This window comes from Cheilinus undulatus, linkage group 15 (genome assembly GCF_018320785.1).
Source record: "Cheilinus undulatus linkage group 15, ASM1832078v1, whole genome shotgun sequence".
NCBI classification, from domain to species: domain Eukaryota; kingdom Metazoa; phylum Chordata; class Actinopteri; order Labriformes; family Labridae; genus Cheilinus; species Cheilinus undulatus.
Window position 1 is genome coordinate 30689163 of NC_054879.1, and position 27969 is coordinate 30717131.

The 27969-nt window shown below is 37.0% G+C and overlaps 2 protein-coding genes across 2 annotated transcripts in view; both read left to right on the forward strand.

Moving 5' to 3' along the window:
- Window positions 1-6732: 6732 nt before the first annotated feature.
- On the forward strand, window positions 6733-18345 carry cnga4 (cyclic nucleotide gated channel subunit alpha 4). Its single transcript, XM_041806371.1, has 8 exons — window positions 6733-6801; window positions 8228-8539; window positions 8924-9025; window positions 9127-9233; window positions 11973-12556; window positions 14826-15071; window positions 15252-15417; window positions 17519-18345. Exons 2-8 carry the CDS (start codon window positions 8394-8396, stop codon window positions 18343-18345), a joined length of 2178 nt encoding a protein of 725 aa, XP_041662305.1. The 5' UTR covers window positions 6733-6801; window positions 8228-8393.
- A 2119-nt stretch (window positions 18346-20464) lies between these two features.
- trappc10 (trafficking protein particle complex subunit 10) overlaps window positions 20465-27969 on the forward strand; it is a 35023-nt gene continuing 27518 nt past the window's right edge. The window contains exon 1 of the mRNA XM_041806938.1: window positions 20465-20624. Coding sequence (XP_041662872.1) covers window positions 20564-20624 — 61 coding nt within the window. The 5' untranslated portion in view covers window positions 20465-20563. The remainder of the gene's footprint in view (window positions 20625-27969) is intronic.

Here is a 27969-nt window from a genome sequence, read left to right on the forward strand (position 1 = left end):
AAGTTTAAAATTCTGCTATCATGACAACCACATTGCTCAGACCTTCTCTTTTACTGTTTTGTACATCTCCTAAAATAAATGTATCCAAGTGTACATCACTTGAATAGCCTTAATTCCTTAAGTCTGGCTCTGAAAAAGTAAGATAACAGCTTTAGCCGTCAGCTTGTCACACAAGCCATTACACTAAATCTTTAACTGATCTGAATCTGGATTAGTCTTGGCTTGTGAACTGTGTTACACGTATATCATGACAACAAAACATTAGAAAACATACATGTCATTCTCCAAATATTACCAGTAACCATTCAGTGGTTAATATTACCAGATGTGATCTTCAGGTTTGGTTGAAACGAGGATTTGCTGGAGCATTCCTGCTAAATCCTTTACAACGGGCATGAAAAGGTCCATTACATGCAGACATTTTCAAGTTACAGTTATCTTTGTGCACCTTTATCTGCCAGCTCTCTGTCACCCTCAATCCCTCACAAACACCCATTCATTCAGAAATATATGATAAAGAGTGTGTATTTTTATGCGCTTTCCCAAACAAACAAGTCAGCGCCCACAGTATGTTGTTACCAGGGAAACCATTCTGTTCTTTTCAAGAAAGACTGAAGTCCGTCCGCCTTCCTTTCCCTCAATTACAAGCTTAATCAAGCAGTATATTTGAGAAATTTAATCTCCATACTAAAATTATATATAATATTATGAAGTGTGTGCTTTACTCTAGATCAACTTACTTCTATAATGATATCAATAACTGTTTGATACTACATAAACAAAACAGAAGCCATAGGCAGTCAGTAAAAGATATTTTATGTTTTTAACTTGCAAACATTGCAGTCAAACTCCTGTACACTGTCTGAAAAGCACAAAAACAGTGGCAATGTTTTGAATGATGATATCTAAGTGGCATACAGGAAATTTTCTGTATTTGTTGATAGATTACACCCACACATCTGTCTTCTAAAATAGAAGTCTTAAAGCTGGGGTTTTGTCAATAAAATCCATTATCAAATAACAGACTGTTATTTTTAAACATACCATATAGAAAAGGAATCTGATTCACAAATCTAAGTATAAAATACTTTTTGCTGCTTTTTTAGCTGTATCTAAAAGACTCTAAGCAACAGACCTGACTCTGCGGTAAGACAGATGGAATAAGCTATCAAAATCCATCTGAAATACTCAAATATAGCTCATCACATGTTGGGCTATTACATCCTGATATTTCCAGAAATATCTACTAGAGGTTCTGTGGTGCATTAGATGCATTTCTGTAAGGATTATTTTCAAACTAGTGAACAGATGGATCAACAGTTGAGAAGTGGATTATGCTGCAGGAGTGGTTTTGATGTTCTGATGCCTTTTTTATGCTCCAACTCTGAGCCTTTCCCTTAAAATCACTCGTACCTGTTGTGAATCAAACTGACAGACGCTGCTGTCTTCTGTCAGAGAGAATACTACAAAGATCTGACACCAAAAGGCCTGTTTGATACTTGAAAAATGGATTTTCTTTGGTAATATTCCTTTAACCGTAAAGATTAAATCATGATGCATTTGGGTTAAGGTTGTCTGCATGTTTTGATTCATTGTTACCTTTTAATACTGCATGCTTTTAAACAAGACAACCTTAATTACTTTATCATTAACACTACTGAAATATTCATTACGCATTAACAGCTGTAGCCAAAGAGCCAACTACTCACTCACTTACAGGCGGCTACTTTTTTTCCCTATTGTGAATGAAATGCAGTAGTTTGGTTCACAAGTTGAAACTCACTTTAGCTGAACATTTGAGATTCATTTCAACAATGTACCAACTTCAAATAAAGCAACTTTAGATTTAAAATGTTTATTTACTACTCAAACATAAAACTAATCTCTTTATCCCGGAGAAATCACTCATTAAAAGTTTTATGTGTGGCTGTTATGTAAGATTTATGACATAATGTTTAAAATCAGAAAGTCTTTTTTGTATTTACATGTCAGAAAGAAGAAACAATAATCTCATGAGATTGTGTTTTAAATTGAACAAATCAGTTTTAAAATGACCGTGTGAAAAACAACAGATCACTCTAGTTTAACACTGGTATCAGCTCATATTGGCCCTGTATACAACAGCAGCATCGGCAAAATCCCGTAACATAAAGAAAAATCAGTTGCCAACAGTTATCTCTTGTGTCCAATTAATTCTATATATTGGCATCTAGTATGTTCAGTTAATAAACTGAGTCTTTTAAAGGACAGAAAAAGTGACCATTCGAACAAACTCTGATCTGATTTCAAAATATAAGTATAAAAAGCTACCAGCAAAACAGCCGACTACTCACTAAATTACAGCTGGATCCTTTTGTTGTATAGTAGACTCAATAAAAAAGCTTGGCTCACAAGTTGCAACTCATTTTTCCTGTACAGTTTAGACTTATTTTAATAATGTATCAACTTAAAATACAGATAAATAATCAGAAAAAGTGACCTGCTGGACAAACTCTGATTTCAAAATGCCAAAGCATTATGCCTTAACAGCTGTCAGCCAGACAGTCAACTACTCACTTAATTACAGCTCACTACTTTTTAATTTTGTAATGTAGACTTCCAGAAATAGTTTAACTCACAAAAAGTTGCAGCTCACTTTTCTTGTAAATTTTAGATTTTTTCAACTATGTATTCAAATAAAATAAAGCAAATATATATTTAGAATTTTTATTTGCTAGATAAACATAAAACTAAAGGCAGAAAAAGTGACCTGTTGGCCAAACTCTGATCTGGTTTCATAGTCGATGGAAGGTAAAATGTCGATACGAGTGTTGCATCAAAAAAAAGTATGAAAAAAACATCTTTTATTAGCTTCATTGTTATTCTAAACATCAGTATGGGTATCGGCTCTACTTTTCACAATCTAATTTTCACCTTAATTCCTGAAGTCCTATCAGAAACTGCTGCTTAAATATTCTTCAGATTGCAGGGAAAGACACTTCAGAAGCCCAGACACTGTGATGCCCTCTTATTGCTGTGGCAATAAAAGGTGTGGCAAATGAACCAGGGGGCAAGCTTTTGACTGCATTGATAGCCACTTCTTTTCTACAGGCAGACATTACTTGAAAAGAAGAAATTACCCTGGTGTAAGTGCGTAGGACTTCATATACATTTCTGGTTCTGGAATTATTAACCCTAATGGAATCTAGTTTTATTGAAAGCTAATAGGCTAACTGCAATGTAGGTTTAAAGCAGATGATTTTAAAAGCAGGTTAGAAATGTTTTTGTTATTATTTGTGGTAGCATGATGTGGACTGAGTTCACATGATTGGAGTAAGGTCTGTGAGTCACAGATTGGATTACTTCTAGCATGACTACACTAAATCAATAAAGCTCCATGCTTTTATTTATTGAATTTCTTATACACAAGCTGTGTCAGTGTCTACACACAAACAGCACTGGAAAAAGCCTGTGAAATACAACATTCACAAGTTTTAATGATTCACCAGCAGTCAGTAGTTGAGTCAAACATAATAACAGACTACATGGCATGGTAAGAGGAAAAGAAACTCAGCTAACGGGGTCAAACCAGAGATATTTACAACAAAACGACACATTGAAATAATGGTCTATTGTTCAACTGAAATTAAATTACCTTGAAAGCAGATCCATCTGTTTGCTTCAGCATTTAAGAAAAAAATATTCCTCTCTGCTGATGCAAGGTATGAAACCATGTGAGTTTGAAATGAGTGTTATTTCCAGGTCACACTCTTGGGATCATAAAAGACAACCATGAAGTACAAAGTTCAACACTAGACTCAAAAGCAAACTCTTAAAGACAAGTGAGTTTGTTGAAGGTTAGTGATCAAACACAACACTACTATAATGTCTAGGGGACAAAGTATTCTTTTTTAACAGTCAAGACAAACTAAAATAAAATAAAAGCTTCTATGACACTCACAGCCACACCTGCTTCCTGCAGGAACAATCCAGGTGTACACAGGTGTGACAACTAGCAGAGCTCCAAGGACTTCACATTCCTCACATTTCTACCTCTGTCCCCTTCTGCAATCGCCATCAATGATCACTTTTGTTACTGAGGTCTGTGACAGATGAGCAAATACCCCTCCTTCACCATGGTCCATGCTAACATTTATTTCCTGTAGTAATGACTTCTTGTACCAATAAAAGCTTCCTTTGTAAATCCACAACCCCTGACTATCAAAAAGGAAAGCATATAAGCAATAAAAATATAGCCTTAATAAATGAGCTTTTATGATATTTCGGTTTTTCACTATTTACTTAATTTATTGTGTTTCAGAATGGCCTGGAAAATGATCATTTTAAGGAATATCTTAAAAAGATACTAACAGAGCATGCAGTAATAGGAGATGAGTGTTTCTTTCTTTCTGAAACAGGCACTGGCCAAATGAATATATTGTCATTGCATCAGAGACATACAAAGTGAAAGAGTCAGTGTGACTGTGGGGTACCAAAATGAAGTATCAAAATGTGTATTTTATTTTGGTCTGGTAGGTAATGTTTATGTTGGTACCAAATTTCAATATCATTCCCAGCATTGTATAGTAGTGACTAAAAGGCAAATTTCTTGTTTTTTTTCCCTCAAAATTATGCATGTAGCTCATGCACAGTTTAAAGTGATTCGAAGGCAGGAGTATCTGTTGTGATTGTTCTCTATCATTTTTATTACAGTTATGGTAATGTTTGTGCATTATAGTAGGGATGCACAATATTATATTTCTGCTGATATCCAATATGCCGGAATTTACAAATTCATTTTAGCCAATATCAATATCATGACCGATACTTAAATGTAATCCAGACTAAAACTTCAGTCCTTAAGGCACATAAGTTAAAGATGGAGGATGAATAAACTAATAAATGTTATCCCTTACACAAAATGTAAGGAATGATGATTTAAGAAGACTTCAGCTGACGTAGGTCTGCTAGTCCAGCCTAAAACTCTGCTGATTTATTTGTTCACACAGCTGATATACATGGATTTTTTATAGCAAACATACTGGTTGCAACTATTCCTTTTTTAAGCTAATATCTGCCGATGCTGATGCCATAAAGATAATATCGTGCATCCCTACTGTTGAAGCAATTCACATTGTTTTGTCTACTTTGATCATTATTTATTTGTTATCATTTTGTTTGGAGGAGATTCTTGATGACTGACTATGATATATTGCTTTTTTTTAATAGACTTTATAGTTTTGGCACTAGGCGCTGTTATGTTATGGGCAGGTAGAATAGGATGGAGAATGGCAATCATTTGTAGGAGAGATCTGTTGAATAAACACAAAAGAAACTGTATTTTTTGCTCAGACAGTGACTTTTTTAAATCATGCATGAGATCCACTACCCCTGTACCACAGTGATTGCTTTGACTTTGAGTTTGTTTGTTAATTGACAAGAGCAAAGCACCACTACACCTACATTAAGTCATGTATCTTTTACAGTATTTGTTAACTGTTCCGCTGTCTGTCTTGGCTGTCTTGAAAAGGAGGCTTTTACTTTAAACAAGGCTTTCTTGGTTAAATAAAGGCTCAGTTAATAGTAAAAATACACAGTGGCAACATATCAGCACCTCTACTTTGCTTGCATAGCCTATGTGTTAAATTAGGACAGAAAATCTACTTTTTCAAGAATCTGGTAATGTTTGATAATCAACTGATCATTAAAAGAAAAAAGGTACACTATTTTTAAACAGGTGATACTGAGAAAGTTTTACCTATCAACCATTTTGACAGCATTAAACTATACTTTAGTTTTCAACAATCATTACTAAACAAACCGTTAACATTCAGTGCTCATATTCTCATCAACACACTTAGCTGCACTTACTTCTACCATGACATAATCAGTTAAAAGCCTACAGCTCCTAAATTATAGTTTGTAATTACGCTTTTTGATGTATTGTCAGCGAAAACTACAACAACAAAACCACTAAATACTTGAAGTTGTCCTGGCGAACAACATGCACTCCCACAACTCACAGATCAAAGTCACTCCTCAATCACTGCAGTGTTTTTGGTCAGTCTGACAGCCTGTTAGCTCAAACACATCCCCATTATAACCACCAAATCTACTTGTATTTAGTCTGTTGACTAATGAGAACATTGTCATAACAATACTGAGTCTTTACACCTGATATTTAAGTCATGGTCCTGCCTCAGATCTCATTTTAGCGAGTAGATGAGGCTTACGGAAAACAACAATCAATGCATGTCAATGGCGAGATGATGTAGCAAGCTAGTTGATACTGCAAAGATAATTAGCTTACTTGGAAATGTCAGCCACTTGTTTCGCTTTTTATTAAGCTACAGTGAATCTTGACATAACAATAAGGCAGAGTCACTCACCTTTTATATTTTTTGGAGACTCGGCAGGTATTTAGAGCTGTTTATTTCCACGGAGAGGCTACCTGCTAGCGGTTTGCTAGTAAGTTAGCGCTGGTGGGCTGCTAACGGCTAGCCGCTAATGAATTCCACAATGTCAGAGCAGTAAACGAGCGAACAGCTCTCAAGTGACCTGGGGACAGCTGGCAGGCTAAAACACACTGAGCCGGGAGAGCTAACAAATTAACCACTCCTTCATTCTGACCGCTGTTCATCCTGTTAGCGACAGATAAACATCCCATTTGATGATTTCTCAAACACTCTCCTCTCTCCCGCAGCCATCTTACTTTAGCTCCTCCTACACGGCTCCTCTGACTCACACCCACCGCGACACCGCTCCCCTCTGCTTAGCTGCTGTATGAAGGCTCTAAAGTGGCTAATCAGGGGCAAAGACTTGGTAGATAAATTGTAAACGATATTAAATTTTCTTTTACACAATGTTAGGTCTAATAGGGGCCTGCTTTATATGTTTCCCTGTTTAACAATGAGACATTAATCTGATTAGCTCATCGTCAACTTTTTTTCTGACCTAACAGAAAGTAGCATTTTTATGATAAAATGTCTGAACTCTGATGAATACACATACACTGTGCTTTCGAAAAAGCACGGGAGTTTTGTAATCCTGTTCGTGTGTTCTGAAGGCTTACTATTGTGTCCCATGGGGGTCATGTAGGGGTGACTACAGAAAGATCGGGTTCTGATGCGGTTGCTACAAGCCATCTGGCCCCTGTACAACTAAAATAATAGGCTAGTAGTGTCTGCTTTCTTAGCATAAAGTCGAATATGTTCCAGTGCATGTTGGCCTCTGCCAGGGTTGCTCCTTATCATTGATGCTGTTGTAATTTTGAGGGACAGGATCTCAACATGTAGGCCAGGGGAGAAGGGTTTCCATTTTAGCTCCGAGTTTCACCTCTGCTTTATGCAGATGATGTGGTTCTGTTGGCATTGGGGTGCTTTGCAGCTGAGTGTGAAGCAGCTGGAATAACGTTAAGCATGTAGCAGCGGTTTTCTGCTAGAAAATGGTGGATTTGAGTGAGTCTTCACCCCAAGTGAAGGTTCAGTGAAGGTGGTGAAAAGGGGGGCTGAGGCTTTAAATTTCCCGGCAATCTTCGTTCCAGCTCTCACCTGTGGTCATGAGCTTTTGGTTGTGAAAGTGAAAGAAGGAGATTGCAGATACAAGCAGTCAAAATCAGACTTATCAGGAAGGCAGGAAGGCTCCTTGACGAAAGGACTCAGTTGGGGTGGTTTGGACATCTGATGTCTCCTGGTTACTTCCTTGTAGGGGTCTTCCTGCCACATCCAAATGGAAGGAAACCTCAGGGTAAACTTTCGACTCGCTGGAGAAATTATATATTCCATAAGGTCTAAGAATGCCTCCGAATCCTCCAGTAGGAGATGGAAAAGGTCTTTGGGGAGAGAGATGCCTTGGTTGACTTGCTTGGCCTGCTTCCATCTTGACCCAGGCAAGCTGGGAAAAATGGATTGATAGATGAAGAAAGCCTCTTTGTTGACTCAAATCCTACATTTACACTTTTGCAACAAACTTTTTCATCTTCTTATTTCAAGTTTTTCAGTTTTATTTTCCATGTCTGGCTTTAAGATCTGCTGTTTAAGTAATAAAATTACCAATACCCATCAATTTTCTATTGAATATAAGGTGACATGCAGTGATGCCTAGTGTAACAGGACTCTCTTCTCACCCTCTCCATTGTTTGTTGTCTCTAATAGTCACACTGATTTGTACAGGAAGACCTCTCTGGTTTTCTAGGTGAAGGAAAAATTCCCAGAGGCCTCTTGACATCTGTTGTGGTTTCCTTCCATAGAGACCAGCATCACCAGGCAGGTGGACCTGCTGCTCTGTTGTTAGGTGGACTACACACTGAGGTGTCTAATGCTAGTCAAAGCTGGGGTCTGACTTACTGTCTGCAGAGCTGGACTTCTTGGGCGTCTCACTGAAAAATGTGTTAGTTAGTGGTTAAACTTTTGAGGATGGATAAAAGAGGTGATGTGAGTAACAGAGGGAACAAATGGCAGAGGCTGCTCAGGTGGCATCGAGGGCAGAAGGTTAACGAGGAAGGAGGAAATGGAGTCAAGGAAGAGGGGAACCGAAAGGGTTTTCTGAAACTGAATGTCAAGTGAGTAATTATCTAGCCAAGTCAGACATTCTTTAAAAATGTCAAAAAGTAGGTCTCTATGAATTCTTAATCATAGACATCTGGAAATGCTGTGGGATTATTTGTGATGTCTCTTGTAATTGTTCTGCAACAATTTCATTTATTTGTCAGTTTTGCAAGAAATATTACAGCACCTTTTTTTTTTTTTTTACAGGGGATGCACAGTAGTTTAAAAGTTCGATTATTTAAGACCCCTATGCTATGAAAAGTGTTGTTAACCTTTAAACCTTTAGATTATAACAATCAGTGCCAAGGAGACAAGTGCCCTCATTTCACATTAACATATTATGATAAAATCCACTTGAGTTCTTCTCACACTCTCTATCTCTATATTCCCCCTTGCAGTTGGAGAGACTGGTCAGTTGATCCAGCAGAACAGTTTTATTATGTGTGGCTTCAGGTCATGATATTTCCCATCGTCTACAACTCTGTAATCATCATCCTGAGGTACAAAATTAATGAATATGAAATGGAAATTCATCTCTGTTTTTAGCCTGTGAACATTTGACTTAATTTGAAGTCCTGTCTTATCTATTCTGTTTCCTCAGAACATGTTTCACTACAATTGCGCTAAGCTACCTGCCTGTGTGGCTCACTCTGGATTATCTGGCAGATCTCATGTATATAATCGACATGATCATCACTGTTCACACAGGTAAATGCTTATTTTACTGGTTCCGGCAGGAAGTCTAAATGGAGAATAAAAATCATGAAATTTAATACAAATCAAGTGTATTCATAGTAATTCAGTTTGTTATAAATTAGGCACATTTTTGGTCGACATGGTTTGTATTAGGGATGTCAAAAGATTAACCTCACCATTTTGTGGTGAAATTCTGCTATATTGCATTTTGACTGTTTTTCTTTTAAATTAAAAGTAATTGCCTTCTTTTTTTTGATACAGACCTGAAACTTTAATAAGGAAAAAATAATAATAATTGCTAATAACATGACTTTAACCATGTAAAAAAGACCTTGATCTCATCTTATATGCATGTGGCACTAATTAATCTAGTTTAAATATCCTACTTTATTCAGTTAGAGGAACAAGCTTCTTAAACCCTTTATTCTAAAAGTAGCCAGAGGAAGAATTACATTCAGTCCTACATGGACTAAGAAAGGTCCCTTAAGGTGCAAAACATGACGCGATGATACATACTATATGGTCAAAAGTATTCAGACGACTGACCATTACATCAACAGGTATGTCAAAGGGGGGGTATTATACTTTTCCTGTTTTTAAAACATAAAAAATAAAGTCACAATGTTGGGTGTCCATACTCCATGTATGCGAATTTTCAAACTGCAAGATAAACGTATGCGGCAGTAATCTTGGAATTAGCGCGTAAACTGATGAAAACGGTTCGTAGATTTCGATGGAGCAAACTGATGAGGTCATCGCAATAGGCTCTCCTGACTGGTTCATGGTTCGTCCATGCCGCCGGCAAAGCGGAACAGACCACCCCCACAAGGCCTTTTAGCCATTTAGCCATTTAGCAACACAGTAATTAAACACTTACCAAACAGATACGTCCTGCTCTATCCTTCGCTGCTGCTGGTTTTCTTCCCCCCTCTCTCCAAACTATCAGGGTCAGACTCCAGGTCTAACACGTACGGACATGTATCAAAATTCACCATATTTTACTCAGTCGGACTGGTTCATTCAAAGTTTTCAACTACTAGCATAACAACATTAGCCACATTAGAGGAGACAGGCACAAAACACTGAGTCCTGCCACTGGCCAGCCTCTGGAAAATCAGCCAATCAGAGGAAAGCAGATCCATGGAGCCGGGGGGGGGGTTAAAGAGACAGCAGCGAAAACGAAGCATTTCAGACGGAGGTTAAAATAAGGGTTTTTCAGGATGCCAGTGTGAGAAACATGAGGAGTTTTTTTGAGCTGTAAACCATGTAATGAAAATGAAGGGAGATTCAAACATTTTTTTCGGGATTGGCTTGATGCTTGATCATTTTTAAAAATCCCTCATTAGCCATTTTAAGTAAACAAGATGCATGGCAAATACACACTCATCAGTCCATTCTTGATCAAAGCTGCTGGTTACAGTATCAACCTACCAATTCAGATACTCTGAGAGTGTATTTTTCCCTGCCTGGATATCAAAACAAAAGATCTGTTTCATGCCTGTGTTTTTTACCAATCAGGATTTGACATATTTGACTCAAACCCAGTGATGAATAACTTGACAGCTCTAGAATATCTGGCTAAAATATCTCCATCACCCCCTTGTGGCTGGCTGCAGTATAGGCAAGAGGGACTGAATTCACTGCTAATGGCTAAAAACAAAGTACATTTCAAGGGAAATGTAAAACATTTAAATAGATCTTATTTACTTATTTAATAATCTGACCCCCATATTGTCTGCCAAATGGAGACTGCACGGCTAGGTGCTTGATTTTAGACATCTGTGGCAACAGGTCTGATTGAAACACCTGAATTCAATCATTTATATGTGTGGCCAAAAACTTTTGTCCATATAGTGTATATTTTTTAATTAACATCCTCAGCAAATTGATCTTTTAAATGTATTATTACAACAGAAGTTATATTGTTTTTTATCAATCAACCTGAAATTTACAAGCTTATTTAAAAATGTAATAAGTGCAATGCATTCATATTTCGGACTCCAGCACTGAGGGTGCAAGGAACTTGTTGAACTGAAAAGCTATTCTCAATTATCAGTGCCTAAAACATCTCCAAATGTTTCAGGCACATCAGGTCTGGTGAAAATGTTCACATGTTAAGGATTTCTAGTAGCAGTGGAAAAAAATAGGCCCAATTACCCCCCCCCCAACAGTTTCAAAGTGGCACTTCCTGGAGCAAGTTTCACCCAGAATGATACATTTTTTTCAGACTTATCCAGCATCCTGAGACAAAAGAAACTAGTCTTATGTTGTCATGGTGAATTCCCAACAGGAAAATTTTAATTTTGTGTTTTTTGGGCCATTTCCAGGGGGTCTTTCTAGGATTTTCTCATGGGGGGTCAATCCTATCCTGCTAAATTTTGTTTTGCAGCTAAATGAGACCTTGATAATGAAAATTTATTTAACTTGTGCACATGACTCAAATGGCATGACTGCAGTGAGCCCTCATTTTGGTATATTTTGCCACTTAAGTCGTTTTCTATTTCAGGTACATGGTACATGGTCAGATCTGACCCAAACTTCATGTAGTGACAAAGGTGTGGCCCTGAACACAATCATAGTTTTTGAAATCATACATAGTACCTTCCATGATTTCAAATTAGTGGTCTTTTTGCATGTTGAATGGGTTCTGTGTTCCCAAAAATATAAGAGAGAAATTTCTGTGGTTTGGTAATTGTACCAGTGTATAAAGTGAGCTTCTGGATTTGTGAACCCTTGTACGTCAATCTCCAGGTTACTTGGACCAGGGCATCCTGATCAGAGACATAAACCAGCTGAAGAAGCGTTACCTACACTCTCAACGTTTCTTGAGGGATGTGGTTTCACTGCTGCCCACCGACCTGCTCTACCTTGTCTTTGGCATCCAGACCCCTATGGTGAGGATCAACCGCCTGCTGCGAATATCTCGCCTAAATGAGGCCCTGGACCGCATGGAAACCAGGACGTCCTACCCAAACACTTTCCGCATCTCCAAACTCATGATCTACATCTTCGTGTTGATCCACTGGAATGCCTGTCTCTACTTTGCTCTGTCCAACTACATCGGCTTCGGGAGTGATCGCTGGGTTTACCCCAACATCACAGACCCAGAGTTTGCCTCAATGAGGCGTCAGTACTTTTACTGCTTTTGGTTCTCTGCACAGATTTTCACCACAGTAGGAGACACCCCGTTGCCAAAAAGAGAGGAAGAGTACCTGTTTATGATTGCAGATCTGCTCATTGCTGTGCTGGTGTTTGCATCGATTGTTGGCAATGTTGGCAGTGTCATCACCAGCCTGAGGGACCGTGATAATGTCTTCTTCCCAAACCATGAACTAGTAAGTCAGAGATGTGTTTGGGAGTAGACTATATGTGTTTTCCATTTAATAGCTGGACACTGAATACCAAAGTTCTATCAGGGAAAAATCAACTTAAAGGTAACCATAAGTCAAATTTCAGCTTGGAGATTCAGAGGAAATTCACCAACTCTGAGTTCCTGAATCCAAGATGGCTACCCTGAATATCAATATCAAGCATCAAGATCTTTTTCATTCTTTTTTTGTATTTATTGGCTGTACACACAGTATTTCTCAATATTTTTAGTGGACACACTACTATGGTGTTTTTCAGTGCCAATATATCAACTACTATACAGTTCAATATTACCCATCAGTCTAGTGTAGCAGTTGCGTACTTGCTCCTAAGTTGTGTAATGAACCAGGCATAAACTTTCACTTTTGGCGCCAGCATGCCATTTATTTGGATAAAACAGATGTCCATTAGCGCTCTTAGAGACATACTTGTAGCAATAAACTCAACAATGCTAAACAAAGAAACAAATAATTAACCGTCAGTTAAGAAGCCACACTACTGAGATTGATAGTGGAGCTAAAATTCAAGCTAGCACAGCATAACAATGCAGTAAGCCTAAATATCTCAATAACAAATAAATTTCATCATATCATCACATATAACAGGGATGTTTTTTAATACTCTCTTTATTTTTTTAAAAAATGAACTGATTTGAAGTATTTTAGCAGTGCATATTAAAAATCAACTTACCATGGGAACAGCACACTGCAGACTGACTACAGAACACAGGCTGGACTGCAGGGGCCCCAGCAGAGGGCGCTGATGTTGCACAAAGACCCAGTGGCAACTCATAAGAACAAATTATAAGCATTACACATCAAAATAGTAAGTAGATTAAGACAGTCTGGCTGCAAACCATACATCTCAGACCGTTTATATGAGACGCCTCTGTCAGAATGGAAATGCTGTAAACATATTTCCAACTTTAGATTTTTTTTTAATTCAACATTATTTATAAATAACGTCTTGTAGTTACATTCATGAAATAACTGCACTGCAAACATCACAGACTAAGAAAAATTTCCTAAATGAAACAGAGAAAAAGGTCAGAGTTCAAATCCAGGATTACAATTATATAACAACCACCTTTAGAAGTAGATAGACGAATGGTGGTTTGCTTAAGCTCCATTAGCTTTGGCTAAAGCTAACACAGCTATGCTAGCTGTGTAATTACGGTAACTGCACAAGTAAATCAAGCTAATTAAGCTTTAGTAACATGAACTTTAGCAACGTGTGCTTAAGCAAACATTGCTAAAGCTAGCGTAGCTGTGTTATCTATGTAGCTACATAGCTTATGCAGCTGCTTTTTGAGCTTAGCTTGAGCTACAGTATATAAGCTAAATTATCTATCAGATTTTGAAGGTCAGATTTTTTAACTTTTAACTTTTGGTATCCTAACCCTTACCTTCACCCTTACCCTAATAGTAAACAGAAGTTTAATCCAATTTTATTTAGAAACTTTTAGCACGTATTAGCATTCTGACAGAGACACCTTCACATAAACAGTATGCAAGAGGGGTCATCAGAAATGTGCAGTCTGTAGCCAGACACCTCTGAAATAAATGTAAATCATGGCAGGTGGAAGCATGAATCAAACCTGCTTCCACATTCCCATTATTGCTTTCCAACTTTTTGTACTTGCATCATGTTTACTCTGATTTATTTCAAGATCTGACTTGAGACTAAATGAAGTGCAACATTTTTCTCTGAAATTATTTTTCTCTTTGACAAGGTTTGTATTAAACCAGAAAAGAAACTTTTACCAGCCTTTCTCCCTCATTATGTGAAATTTATCCATGAAATTAAAACGTTGGTTCTTTTTTAGTGAATGCATAGAGTGCTGTTTTTTAGTAACCCTGTTCTGACTTTAAAACAAGAAGTAAGCCCTAGAGATTGTTGGACTGAGCAGCAGGCCTGGTCACTTGACCTGGAATAGCCCAGTGGGGCCACAATGAGTGGTGCTTCCATATCAACAGAGGTACAAATTATGTTATTTTGATAATAAATCCTGAAAGATTCCTGATTTTTTTCCAGTTATGATTAAGAACACAATCGTGGAATCCAGGTGTAGTGCCATTTTGAAATGACCAGGTAGTGTTTGGATGACTGAACTCCAATAAGTGTAAGGTTCTTTATTTTTGATAAAATATAAAATATGGCTCGGAAGTTGGTTATTTATTTATTTATTATTTTTTTTGCAGTGAAGAAAACACTGTCCTTTTTCTCCTCTTTCAGGTGAAGGCATACCTGCGTAGCCACCACATCAGCAAAGAGCTCCGACAGCGTATTGACAACTGGTACCAGCATCTTCACATCAACAAGAAAATCATGAGAGAAAATGAAATCCTGCAGCAGCTGCCCGTTCATCTGAGGACAGAGATTGCTGTCAGCGTTCACCTTCCAACACTCTCTAAAGTTACAATCTTCCAGAACTGTGAGACGAGTCTGCTGGAGGAGCTGGTGCTCAAACTTAACCCTCAGGTCAGAGAGAATAAAAGACGGTAATCACTGGAGCAATAGCTGGGGCTTTATTTCAGATGTTAGGCCTTGTATTGTAGATTTTGATCTATCTCTGCTGCACTGCCTTGTTAACAATCTAACATATAAGCTAAGCTTTGATTAAAGAGTGGTGTAAGGTTTTTTATTCCTTTTGTCTTGCAGGTGTTCAGTCCAGGAGAGTATGTCTGCAGGAAAGGAGATGTGGGCCATGAAATGTACATCATCAAAGAGGGAAAACTTGCTGTTGTTGCAGACGACGGGGTTACAGAGTTTGCTGTGCTGAGTGAAGGGAACTTCTTTGGGGAAATTAGCATACTAAATATCAAAGGTAAGCTAGGAGTCAAAGTATATTTATACATCAAAACATGTACGAGCAATTCAATATTTGTTCAAGCAGCTATAAGTAATATGACATATTGTAGACATACCACAGTACCTGAATTAGCAGTAGTTTCTTTGTACATTTCCATTGAGACAGATTAATAGATTGTGAATTAATAGCATTGAATTATAAGCATCAAAACTTGTGGCATTTTGCACGATGTAAATACAACCAGAATGTGCCGATTTGTGATGCAGAGTTACAAGCTGTGCTGGAAATATCATGCAAAGAAGAAACCAGTCCAAAAACACTGCGCCCTCTTTAGGCCTGAGCGTATTCAAGTGGAAGCTGTCCCTTGGTCTGAAAATTTGAAATTCTGTTTGGAAATAATGGACACCAAGGAGAGCTACTAACAAGCTTTTTTTTTTTTTTTTTTTTTTTAAATCAGCAATCCACCAGATGGTACCTGTGAGAGTATGGGGAGATGTATTAGTACACATAACACTGGTGACCTGCACATCTATGATGACTTCAGTAATGCCAAAAAGCAGCATGAGCTGCTAAAAAGATTGTTTATTTCCTAGAGAAGGTGTTTTTCTTTTGGAAGAACTATGCCAACCCACAATATGGATGTCTAACATGATGATGGACCCTTGTAGTTAAAAATTTGCATGCTAAAATGGCCTACCTGCATTCCTGTAAGGTGCACTATATGTATATGTAGTTTGTATAGTCTGCTTATGACAGAGGTTAAGCTCTATAACCATTTAAAGGGCTTCACCAGTGGAGACAGCTCCGGTATAGGCAACAAGTGTAAATCTCACACATAGCTTATGGTGGGTGAAAAATTTGGTGTAAATGGCTGTCATGGTGTCTGCTTTTGAAAGGTGAGGAAGAACAGATGGTTTCTGTCTGGTGCCAGAAATGCATCCTCTAGATTTCATTTGGAAACATTTCAATTTGTTCTTCCCATTTTGTTTTCCATGCGCAGAGATAATTTCATCTGACTGACACAGAGCACTGTTAAATCACCTCATGCTTTAGTTGTAGATTTCACCACTTGGAGCCACTGATGTTATTTTCAGCCAGCTATTGCTCAAGCATTGACAGTAGTTTAATTATGTTTATTTATTTATTAATTCATTCTAGTTTAATCATGTTGATTTATTTATAATTCATTCATTCATTCTTATTTAACCATGTTTTTAATGTATGTATTTGTTCATGTATTCATGTATTTATTTATCTATTTTTTCACTCATTCTAGTTTAATCATGCTTATTTATTTATTCATTCATTCATTATGGTTTGATCATGTTTATTTATTTATTCATTTATTCATTCATTTATTTATTCTAGTTCAATCATGTAATGTATTAATAATTAATTCATTTATTTATTCATGTATACATTTATGTAGTTTAGTGTAATTGTATTATATTATTATTTATATTCTATAATTTTTTTTATTTATGCATTTATCAATTTATTTGTAAATTAAATAATTTTAATTAAATAGTTTTATTATTTACTTATATATTTAACTATTATTTTATTATTTTTGATTTATGATTTTATGAATTTATTCAATGTTTCCATCTTTTTATTCTTGTTCAGAAATTTGGTGTATATACAGTTTGTATACATCTTTGTATTCATTTATTCATTTATTTTTATTTGTACATTATTGTTTTATATTATTTTAGTTATCCATTTATTCTAGTTTAGCCATTTTATCTGTTTGATTATTTTTCATTGATTTCTCTTTTGATTTATGAATATATTGATTCATTAATCTTTATTTTTTTATTAACACATTTGTCCATCCATCTTTGATTTGTTATGATTATTCATTCATTCATGGTTATAAACAGTTGTAAATGGGGTTGGGGTTGTGCTTGTCAGAGTGATGACAACTATAGATGATTAATGCTCATATATTGAAATTATTGACCTCCTTTCTTTGAATATACAGATATTTCCCTAATGTTCCTTTAACATCTGGACTGGACTTACATTGATAACATAATGTCTTTTGTATTGATACATTCTGCATATAAAATACTTTTAAGAAATCTTAAAGAATTCTCAACATGTGCTCTTGTAGGTAACAAGTCAGGCAATCGTCGTACTGCAAACATCCGCAGCATTGGCTACTCAGACCTGTTCAGCCTGTCTAAAGAAGACCTGACAGATGTGCTGTCTGAGTTCCCTGCAGCAAAGTGTCACCTGGAGGAGAAGGGCAGACAGATCCTCACAAAGATGGGCATGTTGGAGGAGAGTGGGGTGGGAGCGGAGGGGGAGGCAGAGAAAGTTGAAACAAAGATACAAAGACTGGAGAAAAACTTAGAAACTCTGCAAACCAAACTGGCTCGCCTAATGGTGGAACTGGAGTCAAGTAACCGCAAGATGCAGGCCAGGGTGGAGCAGCTGGAGAGGGAGGTGGCAGCACTGGAGACTCAGCTACCAGAAGATGGAGAAGAAGGAGAAAGAGCAGAGGGCAAAGGAGAGGGAAGAGGAGAGGGAGTGGGAGGGGAGGTGAGTTGGGAACGAGAGGAAGCAGAGGGAGAAGAAGAGGGGGGTTCAGATGCAAAAGTGAAAAAGGATCAGGGAGAGGACGGTAAAGATGTGACCAAAGAGGGAGATGGAGAGAGCACCAAAAGTACAAAAGAGGATGTAGAGAGGGTGGTGGAGGGAGATAAATCAGGTGTGAAGGACCCAGGCAATCAGGAAAATGAAATAGAGGACAGTGGAGAAAAGAGCAGAGAGAAAGGAGATGACAGACCTGGGAAAGGAGATGGAGCTGAGATTGAACCTGAAGAGGAGAGAGAAGAGAAAAATGAGGAGAGAGAATCTGATGAAGGGAGAGAAAACACCAAAGATGATTCAGAGGAAAGACAAAGAAGGTTGGAAGATGACAGACAGAAAAAATGAGTGTCAGTGTCACAACAGAATTCATCTGAAGAAAAGAAAATAGATTTTTGTGTATTTGACAGCAATTAAGAAGTTGGAAACCTGGACGTCTGCTGCAATATACCAAATTGCAACACTAGGTGGCAGCATTTAACCCTTACCTAAAATGAAGTTTTTTAAAGAACAAAGTGCTTGAACTAAATCACATATGGTATTTTTAATATTTCAAACCTTGTCTTCTCATTTTGATATGATTTAAATAGTAAACTTTGTGTCTTAAAGAGTACTATTAATATACATTTCAATACCAAATGTTTTAAAATGTATGTGTCATCTTGTCTTCTGAGTCTTTATGTCAACCTGTTTTTTATTTATTTATTTATTTTTTACAAATATATGAATTTAATTTGTGTCTCAAGGGATTTTAAATAAAAAAAGAGTTATTAGGGTAACAATATTGTCTTTTTAAGACACAATAAAAGTTGTCATAAACTAGCATAATTCATGGGAATTATTTATATGTGTTTGTGTTTCCATTTGGTTTCACTGGAATACTTGAGAAAGACGGGGAAGCATGTTAAACTTTGAGAATTTGAGTCTTATGTAGACTTGCCTACAGAAGTTTTATTGGTTAGACCGCTGAATTAATGATTTTGTATTTAAATACACAGGTGACGTTTCATTAAATTTATTATTAATATTCCCAAAATAATTACAATAAAGGCATACAATTTATGGGAAATCTTAACTAAGACATAGCCACACATCAACAACCAAAGTAAAAATTATATTAATCATTTATAAATAAATAAATAAATTTGTTATAAAAAATATATATTTTTAAATCTACATTCAGCTTTGTACAGTAATTAAGGATGATGTAATACCCTAACCTTGCAAAGCAGATGGATTGGCCAGATTCCATGCCTGCCATCAATAAGCTTATGGCTACAATCTGGTACATTTACTGTACATGTCCATGCTCATTAATGTGCACTATCCCCTATAATGAATGAATGAATACATGTATAAACCACCTTTAAAGAAAATTGTGTCCTGCCCTTCTCAAATGCTTTGTATGGGAGTTTTCCTGGTAAATTATTTTATTCAATAAATATTTTAAACAGTAATTTGTCAGACTGATAATAACCTGTGACACATCAAACAAGGAATGCAAATATGGACAATTTGAATATATCAGACACAAAGAATGTAGTACTTGCTTTAACCTGCAGAGGACACTGTCTGCCTTTGGCTTCCCTTGTTAAAGATCAGTTGCACTTTGCAACCTTGTAATATATCAGTATAAATCAGAGCAAAAGAGGTATTTAGCATTTTTAAGAGGAAGAAGACAAAGAGCATATACATCCTGAATCTTTCAAAGGTTACTTCCTACACTATTATTTACTATGCTTCATATAACTAAGCCCATGCACAAACAGGATTCTAGACATAAGCAGAGAGAAAAGTGTCAGGATGAGGCAGTGCTGCCAGAGAAAGAGCGCCAGATCAGTTTTGTGGTTCAGTGCCTTTGCACATGTGCACTCCAGCAGTACTCGAGAAGGGATCTGCCACCTAACCACAAAACTCATTTCTAGACTGGGTCTCAATGGGACTTGAAAAGGCAAACCTCCTTTTTCCAGCCAGTCCTTACATATTGAGTTACTGCTGCCACCACTGAATATTATGAAATAATTAAATTAAGATAATACTATTAATTCGTAAATTAAATACAAAAGGAATGATTGTGAAAAATGTCACAGTGTGTGTTTTGTACACAATACATATCATTTTATGAATTGAGTGTTACATCCTAAGTTGTTATACAGTAATTAAATGTCTTATGGTATAATCACGAGCCATTCTTCTCTATAATGATTGCATTTAATTCTGAAACATAAGTAATAATTATGAGACTAAAGTTTTAATACAAGACATGTCAGACTGCCAGTTTATGTTGTATAATCGCAACTTCTTCTATTATTTTTTTCAAAATTATGTATCATCTTAGTTAACGGTTTAAGTGAAACACCTGAGTATTACATCGTGATTTTAGTTGGGATGTTTAAAAAGGGAAAAAGTACGGGTTGGCCCTTTAATGACGCACGGGTTACGTACTTCCCGGAAGTGCAGTGGGGACACAGGCCCCATCGATTCAACACAAATGCACACATAAGCATTTACTAATAATAAAGCTCTGTTTGTATGTCATTTTCATGGAGTTCTACCGCTAACACATATGGAGTGTCAAGAGGAAAAGCCGATCATCTACACCATGGAAAACAAGCCGATTGTGACATGTGAGTGTTGAATAAAAGGAGACGTGCTGTTTTATTTTTTCTGGTTTGACAGTTAGCCAGCTAGCTAAACTCATTAGCTCGTTAAGCTAAGCTAGCTGGCACCCTGATATTAGCCAGGTTGGAGACGTGTGTATGTGGCGGCTGGTGGCCTAATTGCTCTTGTCAATGCTAAAACGTTTCCACATATCTGAACTACAACAATATCTCTAGTATTTGTTCTCACAGTGAGCGATACCTCTCTCAGCTAGCCGGTAGCTACATTGATTAACAGGCCTAGCTAACGATAAAACGTCACGGCCAGTTGCAGCAGTTTGGGAGAGGATATCACCTTGTTCCCTGCTGGGCAGCTACTGTCTGCTCTGTTAGCAGCTCAGACTGTAGTCGCCACATGATGTTCGGCTTCGGAGTCAGTTTGCCATTCATAAATCCCTTTGAGTCTTATGAAATCTTCTTTGAGGAGTTATTTTAGGAGGCGTCTCTAGTAGGGGATGACAGCTTTAGCCGGCTGCTCCATTTTTAGGGCTGGGTGCTGCAAAGATACCCCGATATATAAAGGTAGTGGTCTCAGTGTGGCAGGAATTCATAGAAATGGAGAGGCAAGTGGTGATACGGATTGGTGTGTTATAAATTCCCAAAGTGGGATCGAGGAAACACCTGTGTCAGGTGTCTACTCTGAATTGATAACCTCAGGCATCGTTAAAGTTGCTTATCAAATGCTACCCTCTTTAAGGTTACATTCCCAAATTGACGGACATTGTACACAGTAGTGCTGAGCACTGTAATGGTCAGTTTTGTGTACATTAAATCTGTTTTTATTTTGTACATTTTGGAGGTAAAATCTGATTTGATACTTTAACATAAGCTGAGTCCAGCATGATTAATAAAGCAAAGATGGATAATACATGTGAGCCATATATCACCTTTGTTTACCTTCTGTCCATCTTTGTAATGATTGTATTGTTGACCAGTGAGTTAATATCATTTAAGGTTTAGTTTTATTTTTGCATTTAATTTTTCCATGTGATAGTAGGGCTGCTTGGTTATGGCAATTATCATATGACCGCAATTAATTTGACTGATTTTGAGATCACAATTATTACATTTATTACTTAGTGCATGAATTTTAAGTGTAGCCACAGCCATATTACAAATCCTGAAGGTTATTTTGCATTGTGCCAGGTCCATCTTGACCCAGTGACCCTCCAGTTTCCAACACGAGTCTTTACAGTCTGAGTAACTGAAGCCCCCATATATCCCTGCCCAACACCTAAAAACTAGACTGGGTAAATAGGACTGAGCTTGTTTATCTTTTTATTTTTACCAACCATTTCAGAGTATGTGCTTTGCCTCCTTTTGCTCCTTACTAGGAGACAGTGTTTTTTTTTTTGTTTTTTTTTTTGGTGAGAGGGGCCGATTATTGTGGAAGTCCAAAACAGTATTTGAAACAGAAACACGATTGATTACCCAGCACTGGCTAGAACATTGATTTATAAATCAGCGATGCACGATATTGGACTTTTGCGGATAGCTATTGTATGCACCTCATTTTATTGTAAAGAACACAAGGTGTCCCCCATGCAAAGAGAGGTTGAGTCAAGCTTAACTGAAAGAGGAGTAGAGAAGTAGACAATCCAGTAGATGTTTCACATTTGGGGCTTCATTCAAAATGTCCAGGGCTCATGGTGGGTCCCCTTGAGTGTGTAACACCCTAGGTAACCTCTGATCACAGCTGTACACTTAGCTGATATTTAAGGTGGATATATAAATTTGTAGTGCCTGGTTGTTTGTCTCTGCATGGCAGCTTAACCAGTCCAGGTCCTACCACGCCTCTAGCAAAATGACACTGATAGGTGCCTTTTTATGCTAAATTTTATTCATATATTAGCTTAATAGGTCAAATATTGGTATCAGCAGAATGTTTTCTTATCTGCTGACTTTTTAAGCCCTAATTCATCTGCAGTAAATATTGACTATATAGATGAGTAAAGATATATATATATATATATATATATATATATATATGTATGTGTGTGTGTGTGTGTGTGTGTGTCTTTATTCATCCTCATTCCTTAAATTTTAAAGTGTGGTCAAAGGACTGATGTTTGTTTGTTTGTCCAGCCTTAAACATAAAATTATATTTTAAGGTTTTAAGTTATCTGAACAGTTACATGTTAGTGTTGATTACAGTATTGGTAAAAAAACAAAACAAAACAAAACAAAAAAACTTTTAGATATCAGCGTATCAGCTATCAACAAAAATCCAATATTGTGCATCACTAATGACATTATTTGGCTTGATATTGATGTTGGCAGATATTAACTCAAAAACAGGGTTTTTAAGCAGGAAAATTTCTGCAGATATTTACAGGTGATAAATCAACTGTTAAAGTCAGCAGGATGAATAAATTGATTTTGCTGTTTTAAGCAGAATTGATTGACCTACCACTGCTAAAGTTGATTAAATGACTCCAGTTTTAAATCTGAGCTGCTGCTAGTTGAATTTAATTGCACTTGAAGACTGTATTTTATTTTTTATTTCAGGCACTTTGTCATAAACATCCACAAAACCTGCTGCAGGAAACAATTTGTGTTTGTTTACAGTTTAAAAGGTTTATATATATCAGTATCCATACTGATGTCAATATTGCATATCAATAAAAATCCAGTATCATGCATCACTTTTGCATTTATATTGAAAATTCAGTGTGAGGGGCTTGCAAGATCACAAGCATCCCTGTGTGGTCAGGGTATTTGTACTTGGTTTAAGGGCACCTTGGTGGTGCTGGGAAGTGAACTTAACATGACCCACTAGTCCATTCAGTCTGAACTACTGCTGCACCTGACTGATTTTCAATCTTCTATTTGTTTGCATTTGTTAAAATAAAAACTCCAGATCTGGTGTCAAATGAAGCTTCAAGCTAACCTGACATGCCAGGTAGATTTGTTTCACACATCCATCTGGAAAACCTTCAATTCTAAGCATTTGGGAAAAGGCAGAGGCTTTGAAAAACTCGGAGTGTGATTGGATGAACGTTCTGCCTGGCCAATCAGAGCAACAAAACAGGTGAAGCAGCCGCGACCGAGGTGCGCATGGGCAGCTACTGAGGAATAACGCAAACCATGGCGACTATAGACATGTCAGTGCAAGACTTATGTCATTTTTGAAAAGAAAAAAACTCACTGCTGTTCTTTGTTCTTCTTTTAACAAAGAAATGTCATCAGGTTCTAATAAAACTGGTGCTTTAGCAGCATCCACACTAATCTCTTCCACCATAATTGCACTGGCCTCTTATTGCTGCTTGCTTATGTCACGACTCTGCCGCACCTGAAAGTACTGCCCTTCGTCACTGATTGGTCCTGTCACTTTCTAACGGGCCCAGACGGTTCAGACAGGAGCTTTGCAAGATGGATTCGCCAGTGGGAAACAAGGAAAGGGGCGTATCCATCTGGTTTGCAAGGTTAGCTTCAAGCTGGATAGTTGATAACTCCTTTTAATGCAAACAGATGCATGGGTCTACTGCTGCTTCTTTACTATGCAACTTACATAGCTTAATCATATGCCACACAAACTCAGTGATGGTCTTTATGTCTGGGTGGTAAATAGCTGACAGTCAGGTTAATTAATTTACAAAGCAGTCATCACAAAGAAACACGTTGGCTTGTCTCCACATTCAGACAGAACTCACTATGAGGGGCTGACATTAGGGCTGTCTTCCAGGATGTTTGTTGGTGTTGACATTAACACTGAGAGAACACTGTGGGTGTAATAGTAGTCCTCTTTAACCTCAGGGGGGTGCTTTATAAAAGGACTTCTTTTGCGCTTCATTTGATGTGGCCCAGTTGCAGGCCAGGGTAGCTTGAGCAAGAAACTCAGTCTTAGAAGTCACTCTTTATCAAAAAGCACTCAGCCAGCCTCCATGAATGACAGTTTGAGTGTTTCTAAAATGGGGCATCGGGTGAGAAAGCTGAGTCTTTTTATTATTGAGATGGAGCAGGGGTTCTGACAGCTGTGGGTGTTAATGTGAAGGCTGAGTTCATGGGCTGGTAATTATGAAAGAGGATGGACCGGCTTAAAAGATGTCAATATTTCCATTATTAATGTGCTTGTGTAATCTAAGTTAAATAAAACACGGTGATTCAAGGGACTCGATGTTCAACTGGTACTTAGTAGACAGACCAAATGTTTGTCTTTCCAACAGGAATGAATGCTACAGCAGTGTGGATGAATATACTGTGATAGCAGCTGCCAAGATGCACCTTTTGCTGTGCTTTTCTATTTTTTTTTGTTTTTGTAATTGGACTGTCTTTGACATTTTATTGCAGTATGTTGCTCATCCAGTGAGGGCTGACTATGTCATTATAAAATGTCTGGCATTCAGATGTGTTTTTTGTATCCTTTAGGTAGAGACTTTAGACTTTGAATTGAGACTTGTATAGCTGTTTTGTGGGTCTTATTATGGCTCAGATTCTGCATGGTTGAATAAAAACTATATGCTGAAAATATGGCAATGAAACAGTCAATAGAGCTGTTATTCTGGCATGTAAATACAGCTATATTAGATGGGCCATTTAGTCTTTAAAACTGAAAGCACTTGTTTCTACCATACAGCATAGGTTTGATTTTAGGTTCTTATAACAACACTGATTAAAATAATACACTGTTGCTACAAAGCAGTATATGTGGCAAAAACAGGGTGGATCTTAAAGATAGCTGGTCATCTGGTCGGTCAGATACTTAAGTTCCCTTCAACATGATAATAGTAGAAAGCATAAAATGTGCACATGCAGATAAATCTGTTCCAGAGCTGTCCTGACACAGACATTAACAGCCAGCCAACAGAGAAGACAAATGTAAAACCAAGTATTTAAGATAAGCTCATTTCAGTCACACAGCTAGGATGAAAAATATCACTAGTGTGTTGAAATTCAGTTCAGTTCTTTATTTATTTATTTATATATATATAGATGTATATATTTGGGCTTTTATGCCTTCATTTTAGGAGAGTGCATAGAGTCAGAAATCAGGGAGAGAGAGTGAGGAAGGAGCTACAAGCTAGGGTTGAACCTGGACTGACTGCTTCAAGGACAGCCTTTGTACTGTACATGGAGTGTACGGACCTCATGATGCTCATTGCTTATAAAGAGGTTCCAAGACATGCATAAGAAAAGCAGCAATCTCAATAAAGCTTCAGACTAATAGTGTTTATGCTACAAACCCAGACACAGACCTCTCTGTGTGGTAAAACATGGTAATATTTCTTGAAGCAACGTGTGTAGATCCACTGTGCTGCTACAAAGGAGAATGCAGAACAATTCACTAAGCTCTCTCCAAGATTTGATGAAAATCGTACAAATTAGACTGTCACTGCAAAACCTTAACATCCTTGTACTACATTTTCAGTAATGAAAACCACACCTCAGCCTCACCTGGTTTACTGGAAGTGTTTATCTGAGACCAAGACAGGCTCTTGTAGCACACTTAAGTGGTTTCAGAGCACCGAAGAGTGTTTCCTCTCTTTGTATTGATCTTGAAAAGGTTGTAAAATACACATTCAGACCCAGTTCTTGAAGCAATGTCTAATATTTTCTTCCTGAAACTCCCTTTATATTATGTTAACATCTGAATAACAGATATTGTTTGAGTTTGAGCAGGAAAAATAAATATATGATGCTTGCATCATATCTTCTTTTGATTTTTTTTTTCAAATTTTGAAGTGACACTTGAAAAATATCTTTAAAAATTGTTGCTTTTTTCAATACCATGTAGACTAGGGCTGAACCATTTGGGAAAATAATTTAGTTATCTTTGCCCCAATATTGGAACTACGGTTTAATATGCAATTATTCTTTAAGTTGCTCCACTTACGTATTTCTCAACAAAAAAGAAATTCATCAATATAAATTATAATGGATGTGTTATTTGGCAAACAAGGGCTTATCATTTTGAAAATTATCTAATTGTGATAATTTCGACTTATTGCACATGTGAATGAAGTGTGGTGATTGCAGTATTTAATTGTAACAAGAAAAACGTACAAAAACAAGAAAAGTAGGGTTTTTTGTACATTGTTATTGAAATAAAATAAACATGAGTATTTGCATTAGTGTAGAGCAAGGGTACCCAGACTTTTAAGCATTTGACCCCCCAAAAAACTGAACCAGAGACCATGACCCCCCTCCATCCCCAGAGATGGTTAAAGCATACAATGTTGCAAGAAGTATCATGTGAAAAAAAAAAAAAATTTTTTTTTTTAGGATTTTTGTACACAGTATTTGCATTTAAGGGCAAATCTCATTTATGAACCTTTTTTGTTTCAAATTAAAATTAATGTATGTTTTTTTTTTTTTACAATAATGGATTAGTCATGTCACTTAAAATCATTCGAAGTTTCTCTGTTTCTTTAGAAAGCATCTCTCGAGCCTCTTTAGTGTCTTCAGGCCTCACCAGGGGTCTGGACCCCCACTTACAGAGCCACTGGCGTAGAGCATAACATCTTTTCAAAAATGTGTTAAACTGGTATTTTGAAACACATTTCAAGTGAAAGAAATATCTGAAAATCGTAGGTAGGTTATTGTAATGTTCGGTAGGTATCTTATGTGTTGGTACTGGATTTTGATACTCATCCCTAAGTGTGGTGTTTCTGTAGGGATTTGAAGCTCACAATCTTATGTCTGCAGCTTGGGAAATAAAAGAAAGAATTTCAAGTCAAACATCACTGTCTCTCTCCTCTGCTTTATGCTCTGTCTGTAACAGACTTGACCCAACAAACTTAAGCCATTACCTGTAGATTCTTACAAGATGTTAAAAGGACTAGGTAGGATGTATCTACTGACTGGTGAATTTAACAGTATGTAAAGCGGTAATGTCAGCAGTGAAATCAAACAAAATCTCAACTTCCTGCACATTTGTGTGGAGGTGTTGAGGTGTTTCTGACTTCTTTCAGGCAGAACTATTGTGACACAATTGCAAAATAACGTTTAGTTTCCTTGTATCACTGCTGTGTTTTTTTCCTTCTTAATTGCCCTCTGTTGCACTTTCTCTTCCCTAGTAACAGCTTAGACTGTATACCTGTTTTTCCTTTCATAAGTATGGTACTTTTCAGTTTTATTTAACTTTGAAATAATGAATGTTTCATCAGTTAAAGCACATGGTTTTGAAAAAGTTTTGAGGTATGGAAAACTGAGAACCTTGCTATTGACAGTGTTATGATTGCAAATCAACTTCCATGTGTGAAAATAATGTAGCCTCAAATATCTTCCATATGCCTTTACAATGGGCATTGACTTAGTAAGTTGAAAAATTAGGCACCATTGCATAATCAGGCAGTATGTTATTAACCACAGT

Coding starts and splice junctions, on each gene's coding strand:
- cnga4 (XM_041806371.1), top strand. CDS start 8,394: ATGGATAAAAGAGGTGATGTGAGTAACAGAGGGAACAAATGGCAGAGG. Junction 12,557..14,825: donor TCTTCCCAAACCATGAACTA/GTAAGTCAGAGA, acceptor CTCCTCTTTCAG/GTGAAGGCATACCTGCGTAG. Junction 15,418..17,518: donor TAGCATACTAAATATCAAAG/GTAAGCTAGGAG, acceptor GTGCTCTTGTAG/GTAACAAGTCAGGCAATCGT.